Source organism: Erythrolamprus reginae, chromosome 1, assembly GCF_031021105.1.
Source record: "Erythrolamprus reginae isolate rEryReg1 chromosome 1, rEryReg1.hap1, whole genome shotgun sequence".
Classification (NCBI taxonomy): domain Eukaryota; kingdom Metazoa; phylum Chordata; class Lepidosauria; order Squamata; family Dipsadidae; genus Erythrolamprus; species Erythrolamprus reginae.
In genome coordinates, this window is record NC_091950.1 from 252,293,884 (window position 1) to 252,319,897 (window position 26,014).

At 42.6% G+C, this 26,014-nt stretch overlaps 1 protein-coding gene across 3 annotated transcripts; it reads left to right on the forward strand.

Annotated features, from left to right (window-relative positions):
- Window positions 1–417: 417 nt before the first annotated feature.
- Window positions 418–23,409, forward strand: OSR1 (odd-skipped related transcription factor 1). Of its 3 annotated transcripts, XM_070732842.1 has the most exons (4): window positions 418–644; window positions 922–1,014; window positions 16,447–17,107; window positions 22,089–23,409. In XM_070732842.1, the coding sequence occupies exons 3-4, from the start codon at window positions 16,461–16,463 to the stop codon at window positions 22,222–22,224; spliced, it is 783 nt and encodes a 260-aa protein (XP_070588943.1). In that variant the 5' UTR covers window positions 418–644; window positions 922–1,014; window positions 16,447–16,460; the 3' UTR covers window positions 22,225–23,409. The 3 variants fall into 3 exon arrangements, with proteins under 3 accessions (XP_070588943.1, XP_070588942.1, XP_070588944.1); XM_070732841.1 differs by lacking the exon at window positions 418–644 and having other exon boundaries at window positions 801–1,014; XM_070732843.1 differs by lacking the exons at window positions 418–644; window positions 922–1,014 and adding an exon at window positions 4,957–5,409.
- Window positions 23,410–26,014: the final 2,605 nt, after the last annotated feature.

The window sequence follows — 26,014 nt, forward strand, 5'->3', positions numbered from 1 at the left end:
GTTAAGAGTAGGATGGGATCGCCCCTCTCTTGCAGAGCGGGATCGCTTTCTCTCGACTCAGCCCCTAAATCTTATTTAAGGAGAACCGCACTAGGATTCATGAAAGGATCCCTGCTCAAAAGAAATGGGACCCATTCGGTTGAAGGGGGGACATCCCGAAAACGTCCAAAGCAGAAGAACAGAAGAAAGTGTCGTCGTCCCCCCCCTGGGGGGTGTGTGGAGTGTGTAGGGGGTGTTAGCTTTTCGAAAAGCAAAAACGTCCCACCGTTTTATTTTGTAGAAAGTTCAGATTCCAACTCGCAGCTTCGCTTCCTCCAGCATTACAACGGCCGAAGGTGCGCAACTGCGATCCTTTGCAGAGGGCACCCACTGACTCCAGCAAGAAGCAAGGAAAAGGTGAGCGAGGAGGAAAAAGAAGCCGCGTTTCCATTTCCAGAAGATACCAAGGATGAGCCAGGAGAGCTTCCGGGGATCCTCTCGGGGATAAGGACCCCCTTGCTTGTCGCCCTTGACGTTCAGCCTCGCCCCCCCCCCGTCTCCGGCCTTTGATCCCGCGGGGGCCTCGGCGGAGGCGGAGCCGGGAGCGCTGCCACCCGAGCGAGGTCAGGCGGGGCGGGCCGCCACCGGGGATCGGAGCCGCAAAAGTGAGCGAAACTTTTTCCTCCCACCAGTGCGCATGCCCAAGGGTGGGGAAAGACAGGCGGGGTGGGGTGGGGGGGAAGAGGGAGGGAGTCCGACAGGCAGGGGATTGAAATAAGGGGGCGGCCCGGGGAAGGGATCCGCTCAGTCGGCGCTCGCGTGCTAAAGAGGCGCCTTCGGCTCTCGCCTGGCCCCGGCGGGGGGACAAAAAGCCGCCTCTTGGGCACCTGGCGCCTCCGTTGTCTCGCTGGTCCCGATCCTCCTTCCCTCCCTCCTTCCCAGGATCTTCTGCCCAATCAGGCCAGCGCCACAGTTGAGTTTCCGGGAAGAACTTTGTACTGTCTGCGGACCGGGGGAATCAAAGATCAAGATTAGGTAAATATACATCCAGGCGTCCCCATCCTCTCCCGCGCATCCCCCTTCTACTCCGGCCCATCTTTTGGGGGGCGCAGCGTATCTCTAAGCGGCCGCCTTGCCGGTTGAGTCCCCCCACCCCACCGATCCCGTTGTCGGGATGCCCCGATCTTGCAACTGGGAGGACAGCCGCAAGCGGCCACCGAGGCAGCAGGCGTCCCATAGCCCTGAGACCGGCTCCTCCTGCTCAAGGATCCACGGTCTCCCTCAGCCCTCCACATCCTTGAGATCAATGGGGTTTGCTCTCCAAAAATGGGCGGGGAGGGAAGGGGGCAAGAGAAGGAATGACCCCTCCCCAGTGACACTTGCAGGGAAAGTGCTGCGGAGTGCGTAAAGGTTTTTCTTTTGCAAAGGGAAGAGAAAAGTCCGCCTCCCTCTCTCTTTCTGTTGGAAGGCGCCCGTTTCCAGCAGTTCGTCCCTCGAGATTAGTCTCGCATGCTTCGGCCTCTCTGGGTGGTTTTCCCGGGTTGGCAGAACTACAGTCGCTCGCAGCAAAAGGCGGTTTTGCCTCTTGAAATGCCCGCCTGATGCTTGAAGGCGCCCCAGGAGGAGAACGCACAGCCCTTTACGCTTTTCTTTGGAGCTTGTTTGAAAGCGGGAACTTTTCCTTTCCCTGGCCAAAGAGGGGGGGGGGGGGGTTGTCGATTTTCTACCCTGGTACACCCCCACCCCCATTCTGCCCAGTTGTCTATCACGGGGTATGAAGCAAGAGGCCGGGCCCTAAACATCTGGGCGCGAGCGAGGGACTTCCAAATGTATCCAAGAGTTGCTGGTGTGTGCGTTTGTTATTCGCGGGGTCTGGGTTTTGCAAAGGGTAAAAAATGGGCATTGCTCCGATTTCGGCACGCTTATTTTTAGTCCTTAAATTTTAAACCTGTTTACAGGTCTACCTTGATCTTGTTTTCTGGTGGGAGGACCGGGAGCCTATTGAGAATTTTTTATTTTACAGTAGTGTATTTTGTTTGCAATAAGTGGGCCAGGGCTTGATTTAACTCCGAGGTCTTCAAACTTGGCAACTTTAAGACTTGTGGACTTCAACTCCCAGAATTCTCCAGCCAGCTGGAGTTTCTCCCATTCTGGGAGTTGAAATCCACAACACTTAAAGTGTATTTATTTATTTAATTTAATTTGATTTATATGCCGCCCAACTCCCGAAAGGACTCTGGGCGGCTAACAAGAAAACAAGTTGCCAAGTTCAAAGACCTCTGGAACTTTAACTTCTCCACAGTGGGAGTTTTCCCCAAGAGGGTTCGAGTTCTGGTATTTACAGGATTTTTTCTGTCCTGTGATGATGCTTGCTCTCCAGTCTATCTCGATTTTGCTAGGCCTGAAACAGACCAAGAGATGTCAAAATGTCAGATCTGCCGAGCTGAAAAGCTAGGCCTTCCGTTTAGCCGGTTGCGTGATTTAAACGGATCGGCTCGTTTTGGGGATTCCACGGGCTTGACTTTATGGCTACTCGGGGCAGGTATCTTAGCCCTTCACGGGCCCGAATCCAAGCAGGTGCATCCTGGGCACGCTTTAAAAAATCTTCGCCCCGTCGCTTCTCGCGCTCCTGGCGTCTCTCTTAGTTTGGAAACGATTACGGCCTCGGTTTGCAAATAAAAAAAAGATTTAATGCGGCTGGGGGCTCTGAAACTCTCCAGAATGTGGCTTCGCGGAGGAACGAAAACTCGAGTGGGCACATTAGGGGGGGAAAGATGGTCGTGTACACCCGCAAGTTGGCTCTGCGATTTTGCTTCCTTCGTTCGGGTTTCGAATTGTTTGTTGCTCCGTCCGTCGCCGCCTCTCAACCAAGAAGCGCTCGCGCGCAACCACTTCCAATTCGTTGGACCGATTTCTTCCAAAGTTGCCTTCAAACTCGAACCTCTCTGGGTCAGGAGTGATAAATAAAAAGTGACCGTCTGCATACTCAAAAGGTGGGCGGGAGGTTCTCGTTTTGAAAACGTACGACTTCTTCGACGAAAAATGATTCCACCGCCTGTGTCAGATAAATAAAAGCCCTTTTGGATTTCTAACCGTGCCTAAATTGAGTCCTACCCGGATTCCCGTACGCGAACGAACGGGATGCGGGCAAATTCGAGTCGAAACCTCGAAAAAGGCCTTGTAGAGCTTTATTGGGCGGGAGTTAAATTTTGCTGCCTTTCCTTGGTCTCTTCACAAATCCCCCTGGGTTGCGCTTAGGAAAACCAGGCCCATTTTCTGAGAGATGCTGCGATGGGTTCCATGCTGCACACTTTCTCAAATGTAGCCTTTTTTTCGAGATATGTCGGGGGCGTTTTAGTGCGCGGTTCCAACGTAGTCTCCTCCACACCAGGTTTACTCAGTGATGGTCTCGTAACCAGGTTTACTCAGTGATAGTCGTCTCCTCACCAGGTTTACTCAGTGGTAGTCGTCTCCTCACCAAGTTTACTCAGTGGTAGTCTCCTCCTCCTCAGGTTTACTCTGTAGTAGATCTAACCTGATCAGAAATTTGGGATTCTTCTCCTCGGTTCCCATTTCTCTCCTGTTTGCAAAGTAGCTTGTAAAAACGGCTTTCAGGAAAACTCCAGCGCTTTTTCCCCCCTCCAGCGAACAGAAGGGAAAAAAGCACTCTCTCTCCCGCTTCTGCTCGGCGGCAACTTTCTCTCAGAAAAAGGAACGAAAAGGGGGAGGACGACCAAAAACAAAACCGCAAGCCCATGTTCAGGAGTTGGGCTGGGATATACAATTCTTCGCTCCCCCTCCCCCCAAACACACACACACGTTTACTTTGAACAGAGCGGTGCATTTTACGCGGCTAGACGGGCTTTTGGCGGGAAAGCCAGCGAAATCAGGTCGGTCGACGAGAAGTTTGTGGGAACTAAAAACACAGTGTTTGTGTATGGGTTACTTTTATAAAGTGGCGCCGCCCGGTTAGTGAAGCCGGACATTTCTAGGTCCATGTTCCCCATCACTTAAAGTCAATTTTCTACTTAATTTTTGACTGGAAAATAGATGTTCTTCATCTTGAGGGAAACATATATTTCTTGCTCACTTATTTTCTCTACCTCCCCCTCTCTTTCACGTCCCCCCAACAGGCATAGACGCGTGTGTCCTGGGCAGATTTTGAATCTTTCTCTCTCCCCCTCCCTCCATTCTCCCTCCCTCCCTCTCTTCTCTCTCCCTCCCTCCCTCCTTATCTCTCTCTCACTCCTCTCTCTCACTCCTTCATCTCTCTCCCTCTCTTCTCTCTCCCCCTCTCCCTCTCCGTCCTTCTCTCTCCCTCCCTCCTTTCTTCTCTCTCTCCCTCTCTCCTATCTCTCCCTCCCTCCTCTCACTACCTCTTTTTTCTCTCCCTCCCTCCCTCATTCTCTCCCCCTCATTCTATCTCCCTCTCTCCATCCATCCTCTATCTCCCTCCTTCTCTCTCTCTCTTCCTTCTCTCTCTCTCTCTCCCCCTCTCTCCTCCCTTCTCTCTCCCTCCCCTCCCCTCTTCAATTGGCGATTCCTCCAAAGGAAGGCCTTCAGGTTTTAGAGGATCCCTCCGCTATTTCCCGCGTGGAAGATGACTTCCTCTCGAGATGTTTGGTGACAGCCACCTCGTTTCGCAGCTAACTGACTCGGGAGCGACCTTCCAAACGAATTTGGAGCGTTTGGGGTTGAGGCAATTTGCACCAGAGAGCTTGGACGAGACGAGGGCGCTTTCGGGCTTATCTGACTCGAAGGAGGGAGGGAGCCAGCCAGCCAGCCTTGCCCCTTCCCGGCTGAGCTCGGGAAAAAGTGCGAAAGCGGAGCTGTTGGACTCCTTCCAGCCGCTTCTCCGGGCGCGCAATTAAGTCGTCCACGCTCAATTAAATCCACCCCTGACTTCCTTTGAAGGGATCCGCTTCTTTCCCGGGTTGGAGCGCCGGCCGGCCCTCCCAATTCCCTTTCCTTTTTTGCCTTCCCAAAGGCAGGTAGGGAACTCGGCTCGACTTCCTCCTGGGCAGCGCGAAGCCCGGGAGACCAAATAACAACAACCCGCCGCTGCTCGTTTAGTCTGCCCCGCTGGGAGCCGAGCGCAGAGGGATCCTAAGAGCCGCGTGATCCGCGCAGGTGGCTTTAAAAGGGGGGCGGGGAGACCCAGCCCCGAGGAGCTTACATCTGTTGTTGAAGTTGGTGGGAAGGCCCAGAAGGGAAAACAGCGAGAGGAAGGGGAAAGCCTCGGGTAGTTAGTTAAAACGCCCGCAGTTGTCGTTATTCCATCTGAAAAGGCGAATAAACTTCGATATCGATCGGTCGTTGGCTGGGTCTGCTTCCGACCCCAACAAAGTGGCGATCGAAATAACGCTGGAAGAACGAAATTTGCTCGCCTGGAGCTTAGCGGTGAATCCCTGGCTCTATTTACCTGATCAGGTAAGTATGGAGATCGGTGTGATCCTACACTTCCCTAGGATTTGGGCGGCGGTGGTCTGTAGCGTTCTCTTGCTCCCACTTTAATTCTTCGGGAGGGAAAAATGCGCCTCCGTGTTCTGGCTATCAATACAGCGAAGCGCATCAATCGCGTATGCCTTGAGCATCACGTGGGAGATAGGCGCGCGAAATGGGTGGGTGGGTTTTTCTACTCTGCCCAGCGCTTCCCACCCCCTTCGCATCCAGGGGAGCGCGAGCTCTGCGCGTCGCTCGTCTCTCAGCGGATTAGGTCAGCAAATCCATTGTTGTTCACGTGTGGACCGATTGAGAATAAAGGAAGGAATTCACTCGAGGTTCTCCGTGGGGCCAGGTTTGTGATCTGCAAAGGCCCGCTTTGGCCGCTCCCATTTCGAGAAACTCACCAGGAGCGTGGATCGTTACAGAAGGGGGGGGGGGTCCCCAAATTTGGCAACTTTTGAATTGAAGAGACAGCAATGAGCGAAGTATCTCTTTTTCTCATCCAACAAATATTGTGATGGGTTGCTTTCAAACAGTGTAGAACAGGGATGCTGGCTGGAGAATTCTGGGGATGGAAGTCCACAAGTCATAAAGTTTCCAAGTTTGAAGACATCTGAAGGAGGGAGGCAGGGAGGGGGAGGGAGAGCGAGCGAGCGAGCGAGAGACTCTGAGAGATTCAAAATCTGCCCAGGACACGAGTGTCTACGCCTGTTCGGGAGGACATGAAAGAGAGGAAGAGAGAGAGAGAAAAACCTGCTCTTGCAGAGGAGTACTGAAAGAGAAGTACCCAGCCTCGCCGTATTCAAATTCTCTGGTGGGGTCGTTAGTTACAAGACGGAGAGCATCATTTTCCTGAAGGGCTTCTCCTACAACGACCCTATGTTACCCTCAGACCTGCACCTTGGAGACCAATCGCGGAGGCTGCGATGGAGGGGAGAGCATCCCGGAGAGAAAAGCAGACCCAGAAAGGCTTGGTGGGCTCTTCCTTGTTCTCTCCCAAATTCCTTACATTCTGAAAGCCCCGCTTCGTGTACGGGAGGGTCCTTTTCTATTTAGCAATAGCATTCGGACTTACATACCGCTTTATAGTGCTTTTACAGCCCTCTCCAAGCGCTTTACAGAATCAGCATATCGCCCCCAACAATCTGGGTCTTCAGTGCCCCAGTGGTTGTTGGTTTTTTTGCGGCCAGCTTAACTCTCCCCCCACCCCGCCGTCCCCAAGTGTCCTTCAGAAGTTGCGGTGGGATTTGCTGAATTTGAGTTTAGCGCGCTGGGCTATGAATCCAAGGTCCACGCTCGGAGAAGTCGACGCCCTTGGCTTGAAAGCTGCGGGAATCATTCCAGGGCGTTACTACTACTACTACTACTACTACTACTACTACTACTACTACTACTACTTCCTCTTCTTCCTTCTCTTCTTCCTCCTCCAACAATCTTCGCTTTCCCTAATTCTTTGGCTACGGTATTTCCCACCACCCGGGGGCTGCCGCCTCATACACGCTACTAGCCCCCTGTTTATTTTTTTCCCCAGAGCATGTTTGCCTCTCCGTGGTTGGCAAGACAAGGAAGGCACAAATTAAGTCTCATTGCATCCTCTTCTTGTTGTGCCAACCCCAAGCTCATGTGATGAGTTTATGATTCAGGCCGCCCTTCCAGAAAATTGGGTTAATTGAGCAAACCTTTATGGGTCAGTTAACCATGGATATGGCATGTCATGGGAATGCAGTCAGCCTGCTAAGCTCAGGCCCTTAAAGCAAAACCAGAAGGAAGACGGAAGGCTTTGGAGTATGTTTTCCAGTCCAACAGGCGGAGGGGTAGCTATTCTGCGGTGAGGAAGGGGTGCCTACATGCCGGCCCACATCCATTTCCTCCAAGCATTTTCCACGCTGGTGGGCAATATTGTGGGAAGTGTTGCCTAGCAGTCGAAGCAGAAAAGGGGAAAGATCAGAAGTAATGTGAGAAAATATTATTTTACTGAAAGAGTAGTAGATGCTTGGAACAAACTTCCAGCAGATGTGGTTGGTAAATCTACAGTCAGTGAATTTAAGTATGCCTGGGATAAGCATATATCCATCCTAAGGTAAAATACAGGGAATGGTGTAAGGGCAGACTAGATGGGCCATGGGGTGTTTTTTCTGCCGTCAATCTTCTATGTTTCTATGTTTCTAAAACGGGTCAGTGGGACAGAACGCTCCTGGAATTGCCAGCCACGGACCAACCAGAACTCTGGAAGGAGAGAACAACTTGCTGGGTTAATTAGCTAAAGCTTCAAAAAAAAAAAAAAGGAACTTGAGGCCTGTTTTAATTTAAAAAGTGAAAGCTGCAAACTTGGGCAGGATTCAGAGCAATCCGGGAAAGTAAATCCCTGTCTTTCCTCAATCCCCACCCCCCCAGTTCTTAAGTTGTTTCAGGAGCCTTTGTGCTTTTCTCAAACTGGTAGGAACTTAGGCAAAAAGGCAATGCGGAAAAGGAGAAAGAAATAGCTCCATTTCCAGATACTTGCACCACAGATGTTACAACGCAGCTACAACCAACTGCAACTCAGCCCTGACCTGGGCTAAGCTCCAAATGTAGGCAAGCCCTTTCTTGGCATCATCTGCTCTAGAAAGTGCTTAAGGTGTGTTTAAACTCGCTTAGGACAAAGGTGTAAATAGGCTGTAACCTAACATTAATCCAGCTCGAACAGCTTTTTAAATATGGGTTCTTTCCTCCATCCTACCGTGAAATACATGGAAAGAACTTTGTACTTCACTATGAAAGACATATAGATAATTTAGACAGAAGACAGATAGATAGATAAATAAATAGATAGATAGATGAAAGATGAGAAATATATTAAAGAAATATTAATTCTGACCAAACTGTCTTCATAATAATATTATCAATTAAGTTTATTGAAGTGTAGCTGAGTTGGTCATGTTATATTTCACCATTTTTGAAGTTTAACTATAGCTTATTTAATTATATCTGTTTTGAATGTGACAGTGAACACACTCAGTTAACCATGGTACTATAGGTGAATTTCCACCACATCTTAGGCAGAAGCCTGATCAAAACCAGAGTGGTCTAAAATCACCCATCAAACTTAGTAGTGAAATTACGTTTTCAACCTGAATCTCCAGCAATCCTGGTACTTTAATAAAAGGCAATTCGTTTAGGAACAAAGAGCAAAAAGTTATTCGTTTCCCTCAATCTCCTGTACTTCAATTTCTGGGAATGGGCACTTCATATATGGTTGAAGGGTAACTCCCAGTATGCCTCACAATTGGCCAGCCAGGTGAGGCTGATGGGAATTATCTTCAGGCAGTCTCCAAAAACTAGTTACCTTCCCTTGGACTGGGTTACATAGAAAATACAGTACAATCAATTTGGGGTATAGGGTTGCAATCTTGAAACTCGACAGTGAAAGAAAGGGTGTGTATGTGAGTATGGAGTAATCCACAGACAAGGCAATCTTGGCTAAAAAATAAATTATGACTATATTCCTGTCTTCCTTCATGAGATATTAGTACAAAAACATTTAGGTGCAAAATTTCTAGCAATAATGTAGGCTTCCCCTGCCAGATTTAAAACAAGCCTACACTAAGATAAATTTGTACTTATTTGTATCATTAAGTGTTGCATCTTATGAATTTTTATGAATTTTTATGTACACTGAGAGCATATGCACCAAAGACAAATTCTTTGTATGTCCAATCACACTTGGCCAATTAAAAAAGTTCTGTTCTGTTCTATTCTATTCTATTCTATTCTATTCTATGATAAATTTTGCAGAGATCAAATGGAGCCAAATTAAGTCAGGATGGATGACTTCATGAATGTTATTAGCAATGTTTAGGAGCTCAGCCTTTCTTTTACTCCCCTTTTCAATTTTGTTGGCTTTTGTTACCCACTCTAGAGTAGCCCATGTTCCCTATTTATTCCTCTATTTATTCATTCAACCAATCGATCAAGGTTATGCATTCCAGAGTTGGTTGGCTCAGAGTTGTTTGTTTGTTTGCTTGTTTGTTTGTTTAGCGACCCGTGTGTTTACTTTTGATTTTTCGAGAGGATTTTGCTTTACTATTGCCTTTGAGGGTAATGCGACTAGTAAGGGGCTGCAAACCCCCAGACTCGTTTCCTTGTTTTAAAAAAAGAAGCGACAAATACTTTGCTGATAAAGATCTGTTGACATGAAACAGAATTTAAAGGTGGCACTGAAATAAAAGAAACAGCTGGCTCTGTGTCAGAAAAGTACGGGGATGGGGAATGAGTGTTGATTGTCCCCCGTGGCTTTGATGTCCTAACAGAGTCCCTGACGCTGCATCTACTTCGGGGTATAACAGAGAAAAAGGGAAACCTACCAATTTGGACTCCAGCCAGCAAATCTGTAGCCATGGCCCGAACAAATTCTTTCTGGTTCCTCTTTGCTTCTTTTTTCTCTTTCTCTTTCTTTCTTTCCTTCCTTCATTCCTTCCTTCTTTCTTTCCTTTCCCCCCTCTCTTTCTCTCTCTCTTTCCCTTTCTCTTTCTCTTCCCCCTCTTTCCCTCTCCCTCCCTTCCCCCCTTTATCTTTCTCTCCTTTCCTCTTCCATACTAAACTGCTTTTATAGCACCCAAAATCTTTTTTGCCACACCGGAATTTTCTTTCCCTTTCGGCTTGAAAAATCAGTCGCAAGGAATTTCTCTTTAATTTCTTCTTCGGCGCCTCTTAGCGTTTCAAAAGCAGGATTCAACTCGGAGCCGTGGGATTAAAACGTCCGCCCTCGGATTGAATCCCGAAATCGGTTCCCTCCGTTTCCCGCAGTCGAGCATGCTTCCTTTAAGTCAGTTGGATATAAAGTTGTCCTAACGTCGGATTAATCTGGCTGTAATGCAACACGTTATTGAGGGGCATTTCCATCATCACCCCAAACAAAATTTCACTGGAATTTTTTACTTCATTAAATAAAGCGGCAAATTCTTTTTTTTAAAAGGAGCCGGGGTTAGATAACTTGACGACTTTTAAGGAAAGTGAATTGGGCAGGTAAATAACTGCGCTGTGTGTATGTGTGTGTGCGCGCGCGCGTATGTCTGTCTGTCTGTCTGTCTGTCTGTCTGTCTGTCTGTCTGTCTGTCTTAGAGAAAAAGAAATCTCAGCCAAAACGAAAGAAAAAACAAAACATAACTTAATTTGTCTGGGTTTTGTTTTTTGGGAGTTTTTTGGCTGAGATTTCTTTTCCCCTGGAATTAACACTTTTGAGACATTCGGACGAAAATCGCCTATTGCGAATTTAGTTGCCACACGAAATCTTAAGTAGTCCACGGATAACCTCTTGGAACGTAATAGCGTTTGCTTCCGAACCAAACAAACACAGGAATAAACCTGGGAATCCCTGAACAATCAGGACATTCTTTATATATATATATCACTCTCCCTCTCTCCCTCTCTCCCTCCCTCTCTCCCTCCTTCCCTCCCTCCCTCCCTCTCTCTCGGTTGCTCGCCGGCTTCCTGGGCTGCTTGATCTGAGCTCCAAAACTCAGAAGGAACACCAGGTCCATTCTCCACCCGCCTCCCCCTTTCCCTTGCCAGATTTAAAACAAGGTGTTTTTCTCAGCCAGATCCAAACCAAGAGATTTCATAAAGGCTCTTGGAAAAATGAACAGAAAGAGAATACCCTCCGCCCCCACGACTGACTGGCTTACTAATGCTTGTGCATGTGCTTTAATCGAAGGCTACTCTGAACTTATCCAATTAGAAAAGGCAGATCTTGGCGAAATGTCACATTCGTTTATTCTGGGTCAACGCGATGGAATTCTAGCATTCGCCTCTCTCTCTCTCTCTCTCTCTCTCTCTCTCTCTCTCTCTCTCTCTCTCTCTCTCATTCACTCACTCGCTCACTCACACACACACTCACACACTCACACACTCACCGATCTAGTAAAGTGGCCCTCAGCGGCGATCCTCAGCCAACACCCCCGCCCCCCAGTCCCGGTGGGTTTTGCATCGGGGCTGGGCAACGCTTTTCTACGCTGTCCACGGATAGCACTCCAGTCATCCCTGTAAGTTTTCCTCCTCGTTCTTCTTTCGAAACTTTGCCCGTATATCTTGGCTGACTGTGTGATGTCCTGAGCCCTTTGGGAAAACGGGGACACTAAAGAAAAAAAGGGGAGAGCTATTCCCCCCCCTTAAAAAAAAGTCCCGTCTACTTTATCTCCAACGCCAACAGAGAACTGCCTACTCTCCTTCAGCCTCTAATCAGGCAAAAAACTCCAAAATTTGTATCTTCTTTACCTAAAGCCAAGGCGTGTCAAGCCAAGTTTATAGCTCGCTATTTTAGCGCAAAAAGTGAACTTGGGACCTGCTACCCAAATTGGGAGATTGTAGTCCTCACCTACAAAAAGATATTGACAAAATTGAGTGGGCCCAAAGACAAAAACAGTGGAAGGTCCTAAGCATAAAACTTATCAGGAAAGACTTAATGAACTCAATCTGTATAGTCTGGAGGACAGAAGGGAAGGGGGAGACAGAATTGAAACATTTAAATATGTTAAATGGTTAAATAAGGTTCAGGAGGGAAGTGTTTTTAATAGGAAAGTGAACACAAGAACAAGGGGGCACAATCTGAGGTTAGTTGGGGGACAGATCAGAAGCAACATGAGAAAATATTATTTTACTGAAAGAGTAGTAGATGCTTGGAACAAACTTCCAGGCAGACGTGGTTGGTAAATCCACAGTAACTGAATTTAAACATGCCTGGGATAAACATATATCCATCCTAAGATGAAATGCAGGAAATAGTATAAGGGCAGACTAGATGGACAATGAGGTCTTTTTCTGCCATCAATCTTCTATGTTTGTATGAATATCACTTTGCTGCAGCTACCGCTCTCTTGGTGCCAAAGGATCATCTTGGACTTTTCCAGGCAGTCATCCGAACAGTCTTCTGTAAGCAACAGGATCCACTGAAAAATCCTGTCAGTGTTCTGAGCCCAGACTGAAGGGCAAGGTTTTAGGTCAGGGGTCTCCAACCTTGGTAACTTTAAGCCTGGTGGACTTCAACTCCCAGAATTCTCCAGCCAGCTGTGGAATTCTGAGAGTTGAAGTCCACTAGGCTTAAAGTTGCCAAGGTTGGAGACCCCTGTTTTAGGTGATTCTCGTATGCGAAAGGATGGCATATATACAAATCAGGCCCAAACACAGTTCAATCCATTTCTGCTATTTCTTTATGACTCGGGACCGCCTCCCTTCAGGTACAACCGTAGAAAAACATGTTCATTTTGGCTGGTTTTCTCAGTCTTCTGAATGGGCTTCTCCATCCTTCTTTGCCACCAGGGGTTGTTTGAGAAAGTGGGGAGGGGGCATGTTTAATCCTCCTCATGAGTCTGTGCCCTCATTTTTCCTCCGATTATTTAAACTTAAAAGCACAGATGGCTCCAGGCTGGTTGCTTTATTCTAAACCTAAAATAAACTGCAGGTGGACTACAACTCCCAGAATTGCTGGTTAGTGGTTTTGAATGCCATAATGTCATCAAGGAAGGCTCTACCATTGGAGGAGACTGGTGTTTATCTCTCCTATTTTCTTTGAAGGGAACGGTAAATGAGTGCCGCCATTCAAACCGGTGCCACTTTTGTCACTCACTGACTCCAAAAGTTGTAATCCCTTTCCTCCCTTTTGATTGATTGATTGATTGATTGGATCTATATGCCGCTTCTCTCTGAGAACTCATATGAAAGTACAAGACATCTTGAGATGTTGATACTAGTTTCCTGAACTTGAGGCTTCAGAGTTTGCTCAGTCCTTCTGAGTTTTAGGCTTGCTGTGCCATTCCCCACCTCTGATTGGAAATGGGGTTGAAAAACTTCGCTTTAAATAAAATTTCACCCTTCCACCCTACCGCTAAAGATTTAGCCTCAACTCCGGTTCAGTTTCTGGAGACTTCAACCCTGAGTGGTTTTCATTATAATTTTTCTTCAAACAACAGTTTAAAAAGTTTGGCCTTTGTTGTCTTCCAGATTTCCCACCCCACCCCAAATCAAGGTTACATCTTTAGGATCTCCTAGTGGTGTCTCCTCCAAGTTTTAACCAGACCCTCTTCTTTCATAATTGACTGGAAGAAGATAGAGGACATTGGGTCTTTCCAATGGACAGCAAGAAAGAAAAATAGGGTGGAGGATAAGTGACAGGGTCTTATTTTCTACCACTAGTCCTTCTCTATGGATGAAATTTGTGACTCAAGTAGCAGAAATGGCTGGCAGCAGATCTTATTAAATTCCAAGGCCTTGTTTCATTGCAGAGTAGGCCAGCAAGGATTATCACCTATTTGGCGAGTGCCCCATAGTGGAGGAAAACATGTGGGAAATGACAGCATGGCTTATGAAACAGCGCTTTGAAAACTCTTTCTGAAGGAAATTGCCAGGTCAAAGTTGAAGCACAGTGATGAGAGGGAGAGAAAAGAGACAAGGAAGCTACTTAAAATGCAAGACCATCCAGGTATTTGGAGAGATCGAGTAATGATTCCCCCACACTGCAGATTGCAATGTGCCTTCATTGAGCTCCAGTAAAACAAAAAGGTGTTTTTTTTTCCCAAGAGGCAACTGGCCTATCCTCCTCCCCCCCCTTTGAAAATATTTTGCTTCTCACCCAGGAAGCTTCTTCAATTCACAGTCTGAAGCTTCTTGGATAAAAAGCAAAATGTTTTCAAAGTGGTGGGAGGGTCCACTTGCCTTTTTGGAGAAAAAGCACCTTTGGGACAAAGATCACTTGAATGTTTGATGATCTCCATAGACAAAAAAAGAAGAAAAAAGACCAGGTCTTGGCTTTGTTATGCTGCTAGGTTCCTGTTATGCAACTCAGGAGAAGTAAATTTGGAGCAGGGGTAAACATTACCAAGCCCCCTTTTCTAATCTGCTAACCCTGAGCTGACAAACCAGGTGTGTGCCTATCTAGATTTGCCAAAGGTAAGCTTTTAATTAAATATCCCAAAGACCCACTGAACGGGCGTTTTTCTGTCTCCATGAAACTCAATGCCTGTCTGTTATTGTGGCAAAGGCAGTAAAGGAAGCTTTGAGCTGGAAATTGCATCTCTGCTGTTCAGACTGAACCTCCTCACCTGCTTGCTTGCATTCATTCATTCCATCCTCCTTCTTCTCTCAAATAAGTTTATAAAAGTCAGTGGTACAACAAGCCTAACCTCCAGCTTTCACACTTTGTGGTATATGTGTGCGCGTGAACATCCACAAATCAGTGTTGACTCCTGGCAGGTGTCTGAATTAACCCCTGCAGTTTTCTCAACAAGACTTAATCCAGTATCAATTTATCCTGTAATTACTAGAGGTTCTATATACGTATATCTAAAATAAAAAAGAATACTTCTTATCATATATCACATAAATTATATTAGAAAATTCCATATGTTTAAATTGTTATTAATAAGTAAATTTGTGTCATATCATTATATAGTGCTACCACCAATTCTTATCTTGCCATCTGGCTAACAATATTTTGCTTTAATTTTCATATCTCATCTTTCTCCAAAATAACTAAATAATGTCACTTGGCGGGACCCAGGGAAAGAGCCTTCTCTGTGGCGGCCCTGGCCCTCTGGAACCAACTCCCCCCAGAGATTAGAATTGCCCCCACCCTCCTTGCCTTTCGTAAGCTGCTTAAAACCCACCTCTGCCACCAGGCATGGGGGAATTGAGATACTCTTTCTCCCTAGGCCTTTACAATTTTATGCATGGTATGTCTATGTATGTTTGGTTTTTATAATAATGGGTTTTTAACTGTGTTTAGTATTGGATTATTATTATATGCTGTTTTATTATTGCTGTTAGCCGCCCCGAGTCTCCGGAGAGGGGTGGCATACAAATCCAATCAATCAATCAATCAATCAATCAATCAATCAATCAATCAATCAATAAAATTTATTTATCTTTTAATGTTCCATCCAATAATAAAAAGCCCTAGAAATCTTACCCACTCTCCAGGAACATATAATTTAAATTTCTTTTTCTACTCAACCCAGCTAGTCCCTGGGTTAAGAATTAGTTCTGATCCTAAATTTGTCCTTAAGTCAGATTTGTATGTAAGTCGGAATTTACACTTACCAATGAGTTACCAATTACTCCCCCCTTCTCCTTCCTCATGTAAATGAAGCATTGAAGCTGGACAGTGTTTTCATGAACCACTGAAACAGGCTGTATTTTTTTAAAAACCATGCTGCTTCAGCAGTTCTTGCAAACTTTGTGAGACTTCAGTAGTTTGTCAGCTCGAGGAAGGAGAAAGCTTTGTACCATTTTTTTTTAGCAATAAGCTAAAGTTGTTTGTAAATATGAATTGTAGTATGTTTGTAAGTATGACTTGTCTGTAAGTTGGAAGTTGTCTATATTGCATTCTATTCCTTGTCCTTTTACAATACAATGTCTCTAGGATACCAAGGTCTATCATATTGGGGCAAAGTTCAGAAAGTTTCACACAGAATTGTACAGAGATGTTTTGCTGTACAAAGCAAAGAAGATGATGTGTGGACAGAAGCTCTCCGAAGCGGTAGCTGAATCTTATTCCACATGGCCATCAGGAAGAAGATTAACTCTGGGATCATGGCCAGGCCTCAGAAGGAAAAGAGAGGCTTTTGCTGTTGCCCTTTAGGATTTCTAATAGCTGCTTAAGATTTCCTAGTGGTTTAATATTTATTGTACCCAGTTTCATATTTATTATGAAGGTACAGCTGTTAAAACAATCTGTCAGGGAAGCAGTATTATGAAATGGGACTGATGCTGCAGCTTATAATTGATGCTGTACTTATAATTTCTGTATTCATAATTTCATTGTTCAGTGTCGTAACATTCTCTGAACATTATGCTATACCTGTTCTTCTTGGTTCAGTGTCTTTATGTTTTATTTCTCTTTAAGATAGTTACATTAAATTAAATAACTGCATTGTTCCATACTTCATTTACTGAACCCATTTTATGTTTCTCCCCTTCCTTCCTTCCTTCCTTCCTTCCTTCCTTCCTTCCTTCCTTCCTTCCTTCCTTCCTGGCATTTGCCTTCTCTTTCAGACTTCTCTGCCAGCATGGGGAGCAAGACCTTGCCTGCCCCAGTGCCAATCCATCCTTCCCTACAGCTGACCAATTACTCCTTTCTGCAAGCATTCAATGGCCTCCCTGCGGTGCCTTCAGACCATCTGCCCAACCTCTACGGTTTCAGTGCCCTCCATGCTGTTCATCTTCACCAATGGACTTTGGGCTACCCTGCCATGCATCTGCCCCGCTCGTCTTTCTCCAAAGTGCCTGGTGTGACCAGCCTAGTGGATGCCAGATTCCAGTTGCCTGCCTTCCCGTTGTTCCCACACATCATCCATCCCAAGCATGAAGCCACAAATATGCCGCTCAAAGCCAAGCCTAGATTTGATTTTGCAAACCTTGCCGTGGCTGCCACCCAAGAAGATCATTCCAAACTGGGACAGATAGACAACCAAGGCTCTTCTGCAGGCCTGGGCCCATTGCTTGAAGTGACCAAACTTTCCCCCGAGAAGAAACCCACCCGTGGGAGGCTACCCTCCAAAACCAAGAAGGAGTTTGTGTGCAAATTCTGTGGCAGACACTTCACCAAGTCCTACAACCTTTTGATTCATGAAAGAACCCATACAGATGAGCGGCCATACACGTGCGACATTTGTCATAAGGCCTTCAGAAGGCAAGATCACCTGAGAGATCACAGGTAAATGAATATGTTTATTTAGCAAAACTCAGGTGTATTATAAAGGATTTTAGGGTGCATTGTTTAAAAAATTATCACAATATTGCTTGTCAGGGTTGTATCATAAATATAAATCACACTGCTTTGATTAAAATATACTGCTCAAAAAAATAAAGGGAACACTCAAAGAACACATCCTAGATCTGAATGAATGAAATATTCTCACTGAATACTGTTGAATGTGCACAACAGCACGTGAAATTGATTGTCCATCAGTGTTGCTTCCTAAGTGGACAGTTTGATTTCACAGAAGTTTGATTTACCTGGAGTTATATTATGTTGTTTAAATGTTCCCTTTATTTTTTTGAGCAGTGTATAATACACCTATCTAAGTGATGGATATCCTTTTTTTTCTTTTTGCAGATAATGTAATGTTGACAACATAGGGCTTGAACATTGGCAAACAATTCTTAAAGCTCAGAAAAATCAAGGTCTCTTATAAGGCACTGGTCATGCAGTTCTAGAAACTGCTTTGAATGGGTCTTACGTTCCCATTCAACATGAAGGAAATATTACTTCATTTAATTCAAAACGGAGTCAATTAGATTGGTACTTCAGGATGCTCCTCATTTTCCTGAGTAGAGGCTATGGACATTCATGTCCTTCTCTGATGGCATCATTGATAACTTGATATGTCCCAGTCTCTCCTGTTCCATCCACCTTGCTATTATCATGCATAAATAAATAAATAAATAAATAAATAAACAAACAAACAAACAAACAAACAACAAACAAACAAATAAATAAATGGTACTGTAGTATCATTTGTTCTCTCATATTAATGGTATATAACCAGTGAAGGGCTACCAAATTTTTTTAGTACCACACTGTGGACATGGCTTATGTAGGACCCCCTGCATTTTCTTTCAGCATCTTTCAACGTAAATTAGGTGCTCTTGGGTGGAGCTCCATTTTCGCTACCCCACTGAGTTCCCCCCCTGTCCGGGCAGCAGCCCACCGCTGTATATAACCATGGCACAATGAGTAGAATGCAGTACTGCAGGCTACTTCTGCTGCCTGTGGGCTGCCTGCAGTTCAGCAGTTCTATTCTCACTGGTTCAAGGTTGACTCAGCTTTCCGAGATCAGTAAAATGAGGACCCAAATTATTGGGGCCAATATGCTGACTCTGCAAACTGCTTAGAGAGAGCTGTAAGAGCACTATGAAGTATTAGGTAAGTTTAAGTGCTATTGCTGTTGCTAACTCCATGAGCCCAAAGTCCAGATTCTTCTCTGAGAAGGTGCTCGGGGATTGAATCTGCGTGCTTTCCTTTACTCTCCTAATCCATTGTTGATTGCCAATGCTTCTTAATTTGAGCATTGATGACCATTGGATGGCTGAAATGATGACCATTTCAGTCTCGTATGCCAGCTTTCTCCATATGCCCACTAGATATCTCCCTGCTTATTTCAAAATGTTACACTCTTTAACAAGTTTTAAGGATTGTCATTGAACACATCTGGAGGATACCATTTCAGAGTAAACCTCACTGAACTTTCAGCTATTTAAGCTATGGAGTAAATAAATATGCAGATGAACTTGTTTTTAACATCAAGTTGGAATCCAAACAAAGAAACAATTTTATTGGTAGAAATCCTATTATACTTTTATTGCTGTGCTTCTCTAAGTTTTGCAGCTAAAGGTCAGCAACAACTGGAGGAGCATAGGTTTCTCATTTTGGAATGGTGTTTATATCATAGGTTCCAGAGCTTTATCATTGGCAACTTTAATTTATTAACTGGGCATGCTAGCTAGTAGCTTACTCCAGGTAGAACAGATATCATGTGAATCCAATGGCAAAGCTAATCAAAACTGAATCTTCTGTATGTGAAGAGTATACTTTTAACTGTATCCTTCCTTAAATAATTACCCAATTCAAATAACTGCATATTTCATGGAAAGCCCCTCCAAATGTATCATATACACCCATTTCTTAGAAGTAAATTAATAAAGAGAAGCTAATTAATTACCCAAGTTACAATCTCGCTTCCATTTAACTCCTTGGATTTAAACACAGGAAGGAAAAAAGACAAAGATTAGATACATTGGTTTCAAGACAGTGCGGATCAAGGAGTTTGCTTTGTATTTAAACTCTTGTTTAGAGAATGTATCACTATTCTCTTCCCCCCTGCCCCCCCAACCTTTGAAAATTATTTTTTACATTATGGTCTGTGCTAAATAATAGTTCCCAATAGTCCAATCAATGAACTCAGTTTTAAACTGCTAAACTTGGTAATACAATGCCAAAACTAGATACAATTTCTTATTACAAAATCAACATTTTCCCCAAGAGACTTTATGTAGCTTTTTGTATACTCTTTCCTTGACATGTACACAAATTGGGGGGGGGGGGGGGGGGACATTAAATTTTATTGTAATGTTTCTTCATTTAGTATGTATTTCCATATTTTTACTGGCATGATAAATACATGCCTGCTCTACACAATTAAATCAGTTTCAAAGTGTAGGATTGGATTATGAAACTATATTAAAATCTAATAGAGAATTCTCAGAAAGCTAATAAAAATAAACCATTATACTATAGTTAAGTAATTGAAACCACTTTGAAGCTGTAGATATATGCTTGTTAATATTGTGTGAAGCTCCTTTGTGAATTATCTTTTTTTCATTGTTCATTCTAGTTTGGGTTTTTTCATCAATTGATGGTTTCTGTCTACCTTATGTTTGAATAGGGGAGGTCAAGTGAATGTTAAAAGGATTTAGAAAAATAATTAGGAACCTATACATTATTAGGATCTTTTGATTATTTATTTATAGATCGTCATACTACTATGACAATGTAACGTTAAAAATATTTCCAATTTTAAAGATGGGAAATAAGGAAGGTTTCTTGTCTAGAAATTCTGGGAGAGAGATTTAAACATAGCAGAAGTGTTAAAAAAAAAATCCCTCCAGGATTCTTCTGATTAAAGTTGGATACTTCCTTAATCACTTATTTTAAACAACTGAAAAAAAAGTTTGAGTCTTTGGATGCTTCTCTTTTGTATACAAAAGGCTAATTATAAATTAAGGCCATGCTGTTTAATCTGCTGAAGTCCAGATGACTACCAGATGACTATCAAGATATTCTTAACTCTTTACTGCTGAGTCCCCTCACCAACCTAGATATACCTAGACCAACCTAGATATACCTAGATATCCCCCCCACCAACCTAGCTATCTCCAAATCTGCGGAGAGGGTTGGCATACAAATCTAATAATAATAATAATAATAATAATAATAATAATTATTATTATTATTATTATTATTATTAATAACAATAACAATAACAATAACAATAACAATAACAATAATAATAATAATAATAATAATAATAATAATAATAATAATAATAATATCTGGAACTGAAACATCTCCCCCGGGCATGTATAATTTATGTATGGTATGCTTGTGTGTGTGCTTGTTAGTATATTGGGGTTCTCTTTTAAACTTTTTTAAATATTTAAATTTATTTGGATTTGTTACGATTTGTTTATGACTTGTTGTGAGCCGCCCCGAGTCCGCGGAGAGGGGCGGCATACAAATCTAAATAATAATTAATAAATAAATAAATAAATAAATAAATAAATAAATAAATAAATAAATAAATAAATAAATAAATAAATAAATAAAATAATAAAATATCGTAATTGAAAATAATAGAAAGAGGATAGCACTATGCTTTTAAATTTTAATATTTTCCACTTTCCACTATTAGACAGAATGGGAATTGAAAATGTGATTTCATAATAGTCTAAAAACAGTGGGATGTACTGATACACAACTGCTGTGCCATGGTGGTGCCATGGTGGTGAAGTGGTTAGAGTGCAGTACTGCAGGCTACTTCTGCTGACTGCTGACTGCCTGCAATTTGGCAGCTCAGATCTCACCAGGCTCAAGGTTGACTCAGCCTTCCATCCTTCTGAGATCGGTAAAATCAGGATCCAAATTGTTGGGAGGCAATATGCTAACTCTGTAAACTGCTTAGAGCGGGCTGTCAAGCACTGTAAAGTGGTATATGTCTAAGTGCTATTGCTATTGTACCAATGTTATTAACACAGAACTGGATATTAAACTTTCTAATTCAATTATTTGGGGGGATGGTAGATTCTTTGATTTTTGTATCTTCCTATCCAATTCAAAGAGATATCTAAATGTATATATTTGTGTTTGTTTTTGGATGGAACTTCATTCTGATATTAATACAAATATTTCAGGACCATTTTTGTACTAGCCCAAATCCTTGCAGAATGGGAAAGGGAGAGCCAATGGTGATACATGTGATGACATAATAACAAAAAATGCTGCAATATAGGTCCTTGAGTTAGGTATCCTGCTCTTAATCAAGGCAGTGGCATCATGACATATTCATGTATTGCATGGTGGTACAGTGGTTAGAATGCAGAGTTCAATCCTGACCGGCTCAAGGTTGACTCAGCCTTCCATCCTTCCGAGGTTGGTTAAATGAGACCCAGATTGTTGGGGACAATAGGCTGACTCTGTAAGCCATTTAGACAAGGGAGGTATGGTATATATGTTTAAGTACTATTGTTAAAAGAGATGAAGTTGCTGAGGTTGAGAAACTGTGGTCTAAACCAGGGGTCTCCAACCTTGGCAACTTTAAGACTTTGAACTTCAAGTCCCAGCTTTGGCTGAGGAACTCTGGGAGTTGAAGTCCATAAGTCTTAAAGTTGCCAAGGTTGGAGATCCCTGGTCTAAACAGTAAACAGTAAATCATAGCAGGATCAACATTAATAATTCCAAATCCAGAGTGATTACAGTTTTCTTCAGTTGATCAAAGCTCTCTTTAATCCGACATCCCCCCCCAACAGCAAATGTTTGTATTCCAGCAAGATGAAACAGAATTGCATTTCCCTGGAGAGATTAAATGTCCATTTAAAAAAAAACATTTTTCTCTTTTTCACTTCTTTTCTCTTCCCAGATATATCCACTCAAAAGAAAAACCTTTTAAGTGTCAAGAATGCGGAAAAGGATTTTGCCAATCCAGGACTCTGGCTGTTCACAAGACGCTACACACACAAGTAAAGGAACTCAGACCTTCCAAAATGAAATGCTGAAGATTTTAACCCCAACGAACTTCATCTCTTCACCTCACTCTACGTTTTAGATCAAATTCTTCGCAGAGACAATGGAGAACGTTCAACGTAATTAATTTAACACTTTAAAAAATTACATCAAGAGAACCCACAACCCGACATGCACAAAAATGCAGTCCGCCTTTCCAAAAACCTGGGTACTTCCAAGTGTAAACCCTGCGTGACTTCACTAAACTTTACGTCAAAAGGTGGTGCTCATGTATTGGAGAGGAATTTTTGTCCTCAGTTCAAACACAAACAACAAATAGGTTTCTACCTCCCTGATTAAGTTTGACTTGCCTAAAAGCGTCTCCTTTATAAACTTTGGAAAAGAAAATATAGAAGGGTATGATCCTAACTAATTCCACATTTGGGGGCACAGTTGAGATGGCAGGGAAGATCACTGATAAAACTGCTTGGAAAGAGTTGTGCTATAACTGGGGGCCTACCATCCTTTTCAGAAATTAATACTTCTGTCTTTGGTGGACAGGGTTTTTTTCTTCCCCTTTTTGTGTGTGGGGGAATCTCTTCTGCATGCCGCAGTGAACATCTTGTCATTTATGTTTATTCGTGGTCTAGTGCCTTAGGAGGTAGTTTGTAATTTGAAAGAAAAATGGAAAGGAAAAAAACCCCAAGCAAACCAAATCAAGCAACCAATGAAAAGGCAACCCATGTGACAAAAGGGAAACTTGATTATAATAAATAAAAATGACTGCTGTGGCCTTGGTGGTACTTTCAAGTCAGGATGTGCCCAGGTGATGGTGAACTGAGTTTTGTAAAGAACAGGTGGGAGACTTTACTGATGAATCTCAACGTGACCATTTTATCCAGAATCATCTTTAATTTTTTCCCCTAAACAGTGTAAAAAAAAAAAAGACAAGACATTCAAATATGTTTTTTGTTTAAAGTTATTGCTATTTGGCACTTTATGCTGACTCTTGATAATGAACATTTATCACTGGATTTATTATTATTTTTTAAGTATTAAAATAAATTGGTATTTTACAGGCAAATGTTCCTGAGTGACATTTAAATCTCATGGTTAAAGCTGTTTTTGCAAAATTCTGTGCTATCTGTCATGTTCTTATATCATTATTTGATGGTTTTATTTTTCAGAAATGGAATTAATAATCAATAATGAGCTATAAAATATAACAATATTTTAAGTAATGTTGTTTAACAATTTCTTTATTAACTACCACTGCTGTCCTATGTATTTACTAAGAAGTATAAATTTCACTGACTTCAGCAAGGCTGGAACTGATATTTTGGAGCCTGAGTCCATAATTCTAGATAAAACTGGAATTTTTAAACTGGGTGCAAGAAATTGAATAGCCATTCATAGGGTTGTGCTGAAAGAAACATGATGGAATTTGTTAAAACACACAGTGAGATTTTTCAGTTTTTTCCCCCTAGGAAAAGATAGAGGAAAATAAATACTTCCAGTGTTAAATAAAGTTGGAATAAGGATGAGTCTCATAAAAAAGTAGGGTGGGTTAGGTGAGCTTGTTTTACTATAAGAAGTGATTAAAATTCTACAATATATGTGTACAGCCCTCAATGTCTGATCACAATTGAACCCAAAATATCTATTGTTAAATGAGACATTTGTTAAGTGATTTTGCAACCTTTATTGCCAAAGTTGTTAAGTGTACTACTGCAGTTGTAAAGTTAGTAACACAGTTAAGTGAATCTGGTTACCCTATTGACTTTGCATGTCAGAAGATCGCAAAAGGTGATCACATCACCATGGGACAATGCAACTGTCATAAATATGAACCAGTTGCCAAGCATCCAAATTTTGATCGTGTGACCACAGTAGTAAGTGTGAAAAATAGTCATAAGTCACTATGTTAAGTGCTGTTGTAACTTTGAATGGTCAAGAAGCAAAACTCAAGAGCTGTTAACTATCATCTCTCTCTCTCTCTCTCTCCATCCATCTATCTATCTCGCTCAAGTAGAAAATGATGGTCTGGAGTGTTTTAGGTCAATTCTTCTATTTATCTTCTAAAGATTGATCAAGAGTCTTCTTTTGAATTATTTCTTGTAGAAAACTATCTTTAATGTTTCATGGACTCAGACATCTATTCTTCAGGCTGGATGTAAAATCAAATAGGAAAGGTGAAAAGTTAAAAAAAAATGGACCAGATGTTGAAATGCAAACACCTGCACTTTGGAAGAAGAAGTTGAGCTATCAGAAAGGATGGACAGCAATAGTAGTCAGACTTATATACTATTCCATAATGCTTTACAGCACTGTCTGAGCAGTCTACAATGTCAGCATCTTGCACCCAACAATCTGGGTCTTCATTTTACTGACCTCAGAATGATGGAAAACTGAGTCAATCTTGATTTCAGGACTGAACTTCAGACTGTGGCTAGAGTTTCCTGCAATACTGCATTTTAACTGCACCACCATCATGGCTCCTAGTTAGATAGCTCTCATTCAATACTGTATAAACAGATTTCATCCAGCAGGTGAAATCTTAAAAAGATTAAATATATATATTGCAGTAATATGAAAGGAGGGAAATCTCTCCAGAAAGAGTCATACAGTATATTTTCTTTTATTATCATATTTTCACCAGAGGATGAGAGTCAATATATAGCAGGTACTACCAGATTATTATTTTTATCATATTCTCAGTGAATTTTAAGGCAATTTTCCAATCTTAAACATACTTTATTTGGGAATATCACCTAATTTTACTTTTAGGGCATTTAAATAGAAAGTACTTTTTTTTACACATCTGGAAAAAAAATTAAGTAATTGTTTAAAAAAAGTCAATTGTCACCAAACTGGACACTGTTGGCTAAAGTTGGAGGATATATAATATTCCCACTTCTCCAAATCAAGCATTCTGGCCTTGTATATATAACACTGATATATGAAAAGGGTATTGCCAGATAAGGTATTTGTCGTGCCATCACTCTAACTCTTTAAAGGAATTGTGCAGGACAACCAGTGATTTTGTCCTAGATCTAATTGTTTTCCCACCAGGCCTTCCATCTCTTTTCACCCAAAACATTGATGAAGGAAGGGAGGAAAACTACACATTGTCTTTTGAATAGCAACACCATGTGTCTTATCCTGAAAAGCATTAATGAACTTAGCAAGTCCATATACAGGACTTATCCATTCAAAACCACAATTTTCAGGTTATTTGACTTAGGGACAATCAAAGCATTTCCTACATGGGCTAGTTTGGAAATTAAATTCAGTAACTATTCTCTTAATCTATTTAACTGGTTAATGGATAGTTAATGTGTCTTGGGAACACTAAGAACATTCAAATTGATCCAATCATCTAGCCCCAGTTGATTAAATTTAGCCTTAAACAGACCTGCAATGCCCAGTGTTAAACTCATTCTACCTAGTCAGTTAGTTGTGCTATGGGACAAACTACAATAAATCGCTGGTCCATTTTGCTCTTCTGGTTCTCCCAGGAAAAGATAAAGAGAGAGGAAAAAATGGGCAAAGTACTTATAGTATTTTATTTACAAGATGATGATGAGATTGTTGCCAGTTCAGAACACATACCAGTACCCTGTTTTCCCCCAAATAAGACATCCCCTAATAATAAGCCCAATCAGGCTTTTGAGTACCAAGCACTTATTTCAGGGTTCAATATATATATATAAGACAGGGTCTTATTTTTGGGGAAACACGGCTAATAGATCTGAAATGCAATTGTGTTGACTATTCATGGCTGCCTGAGCAATAGGGAAGATGTTTAGCGAGGTCAAGAAGCTTTGCTGATCACCTAGAATC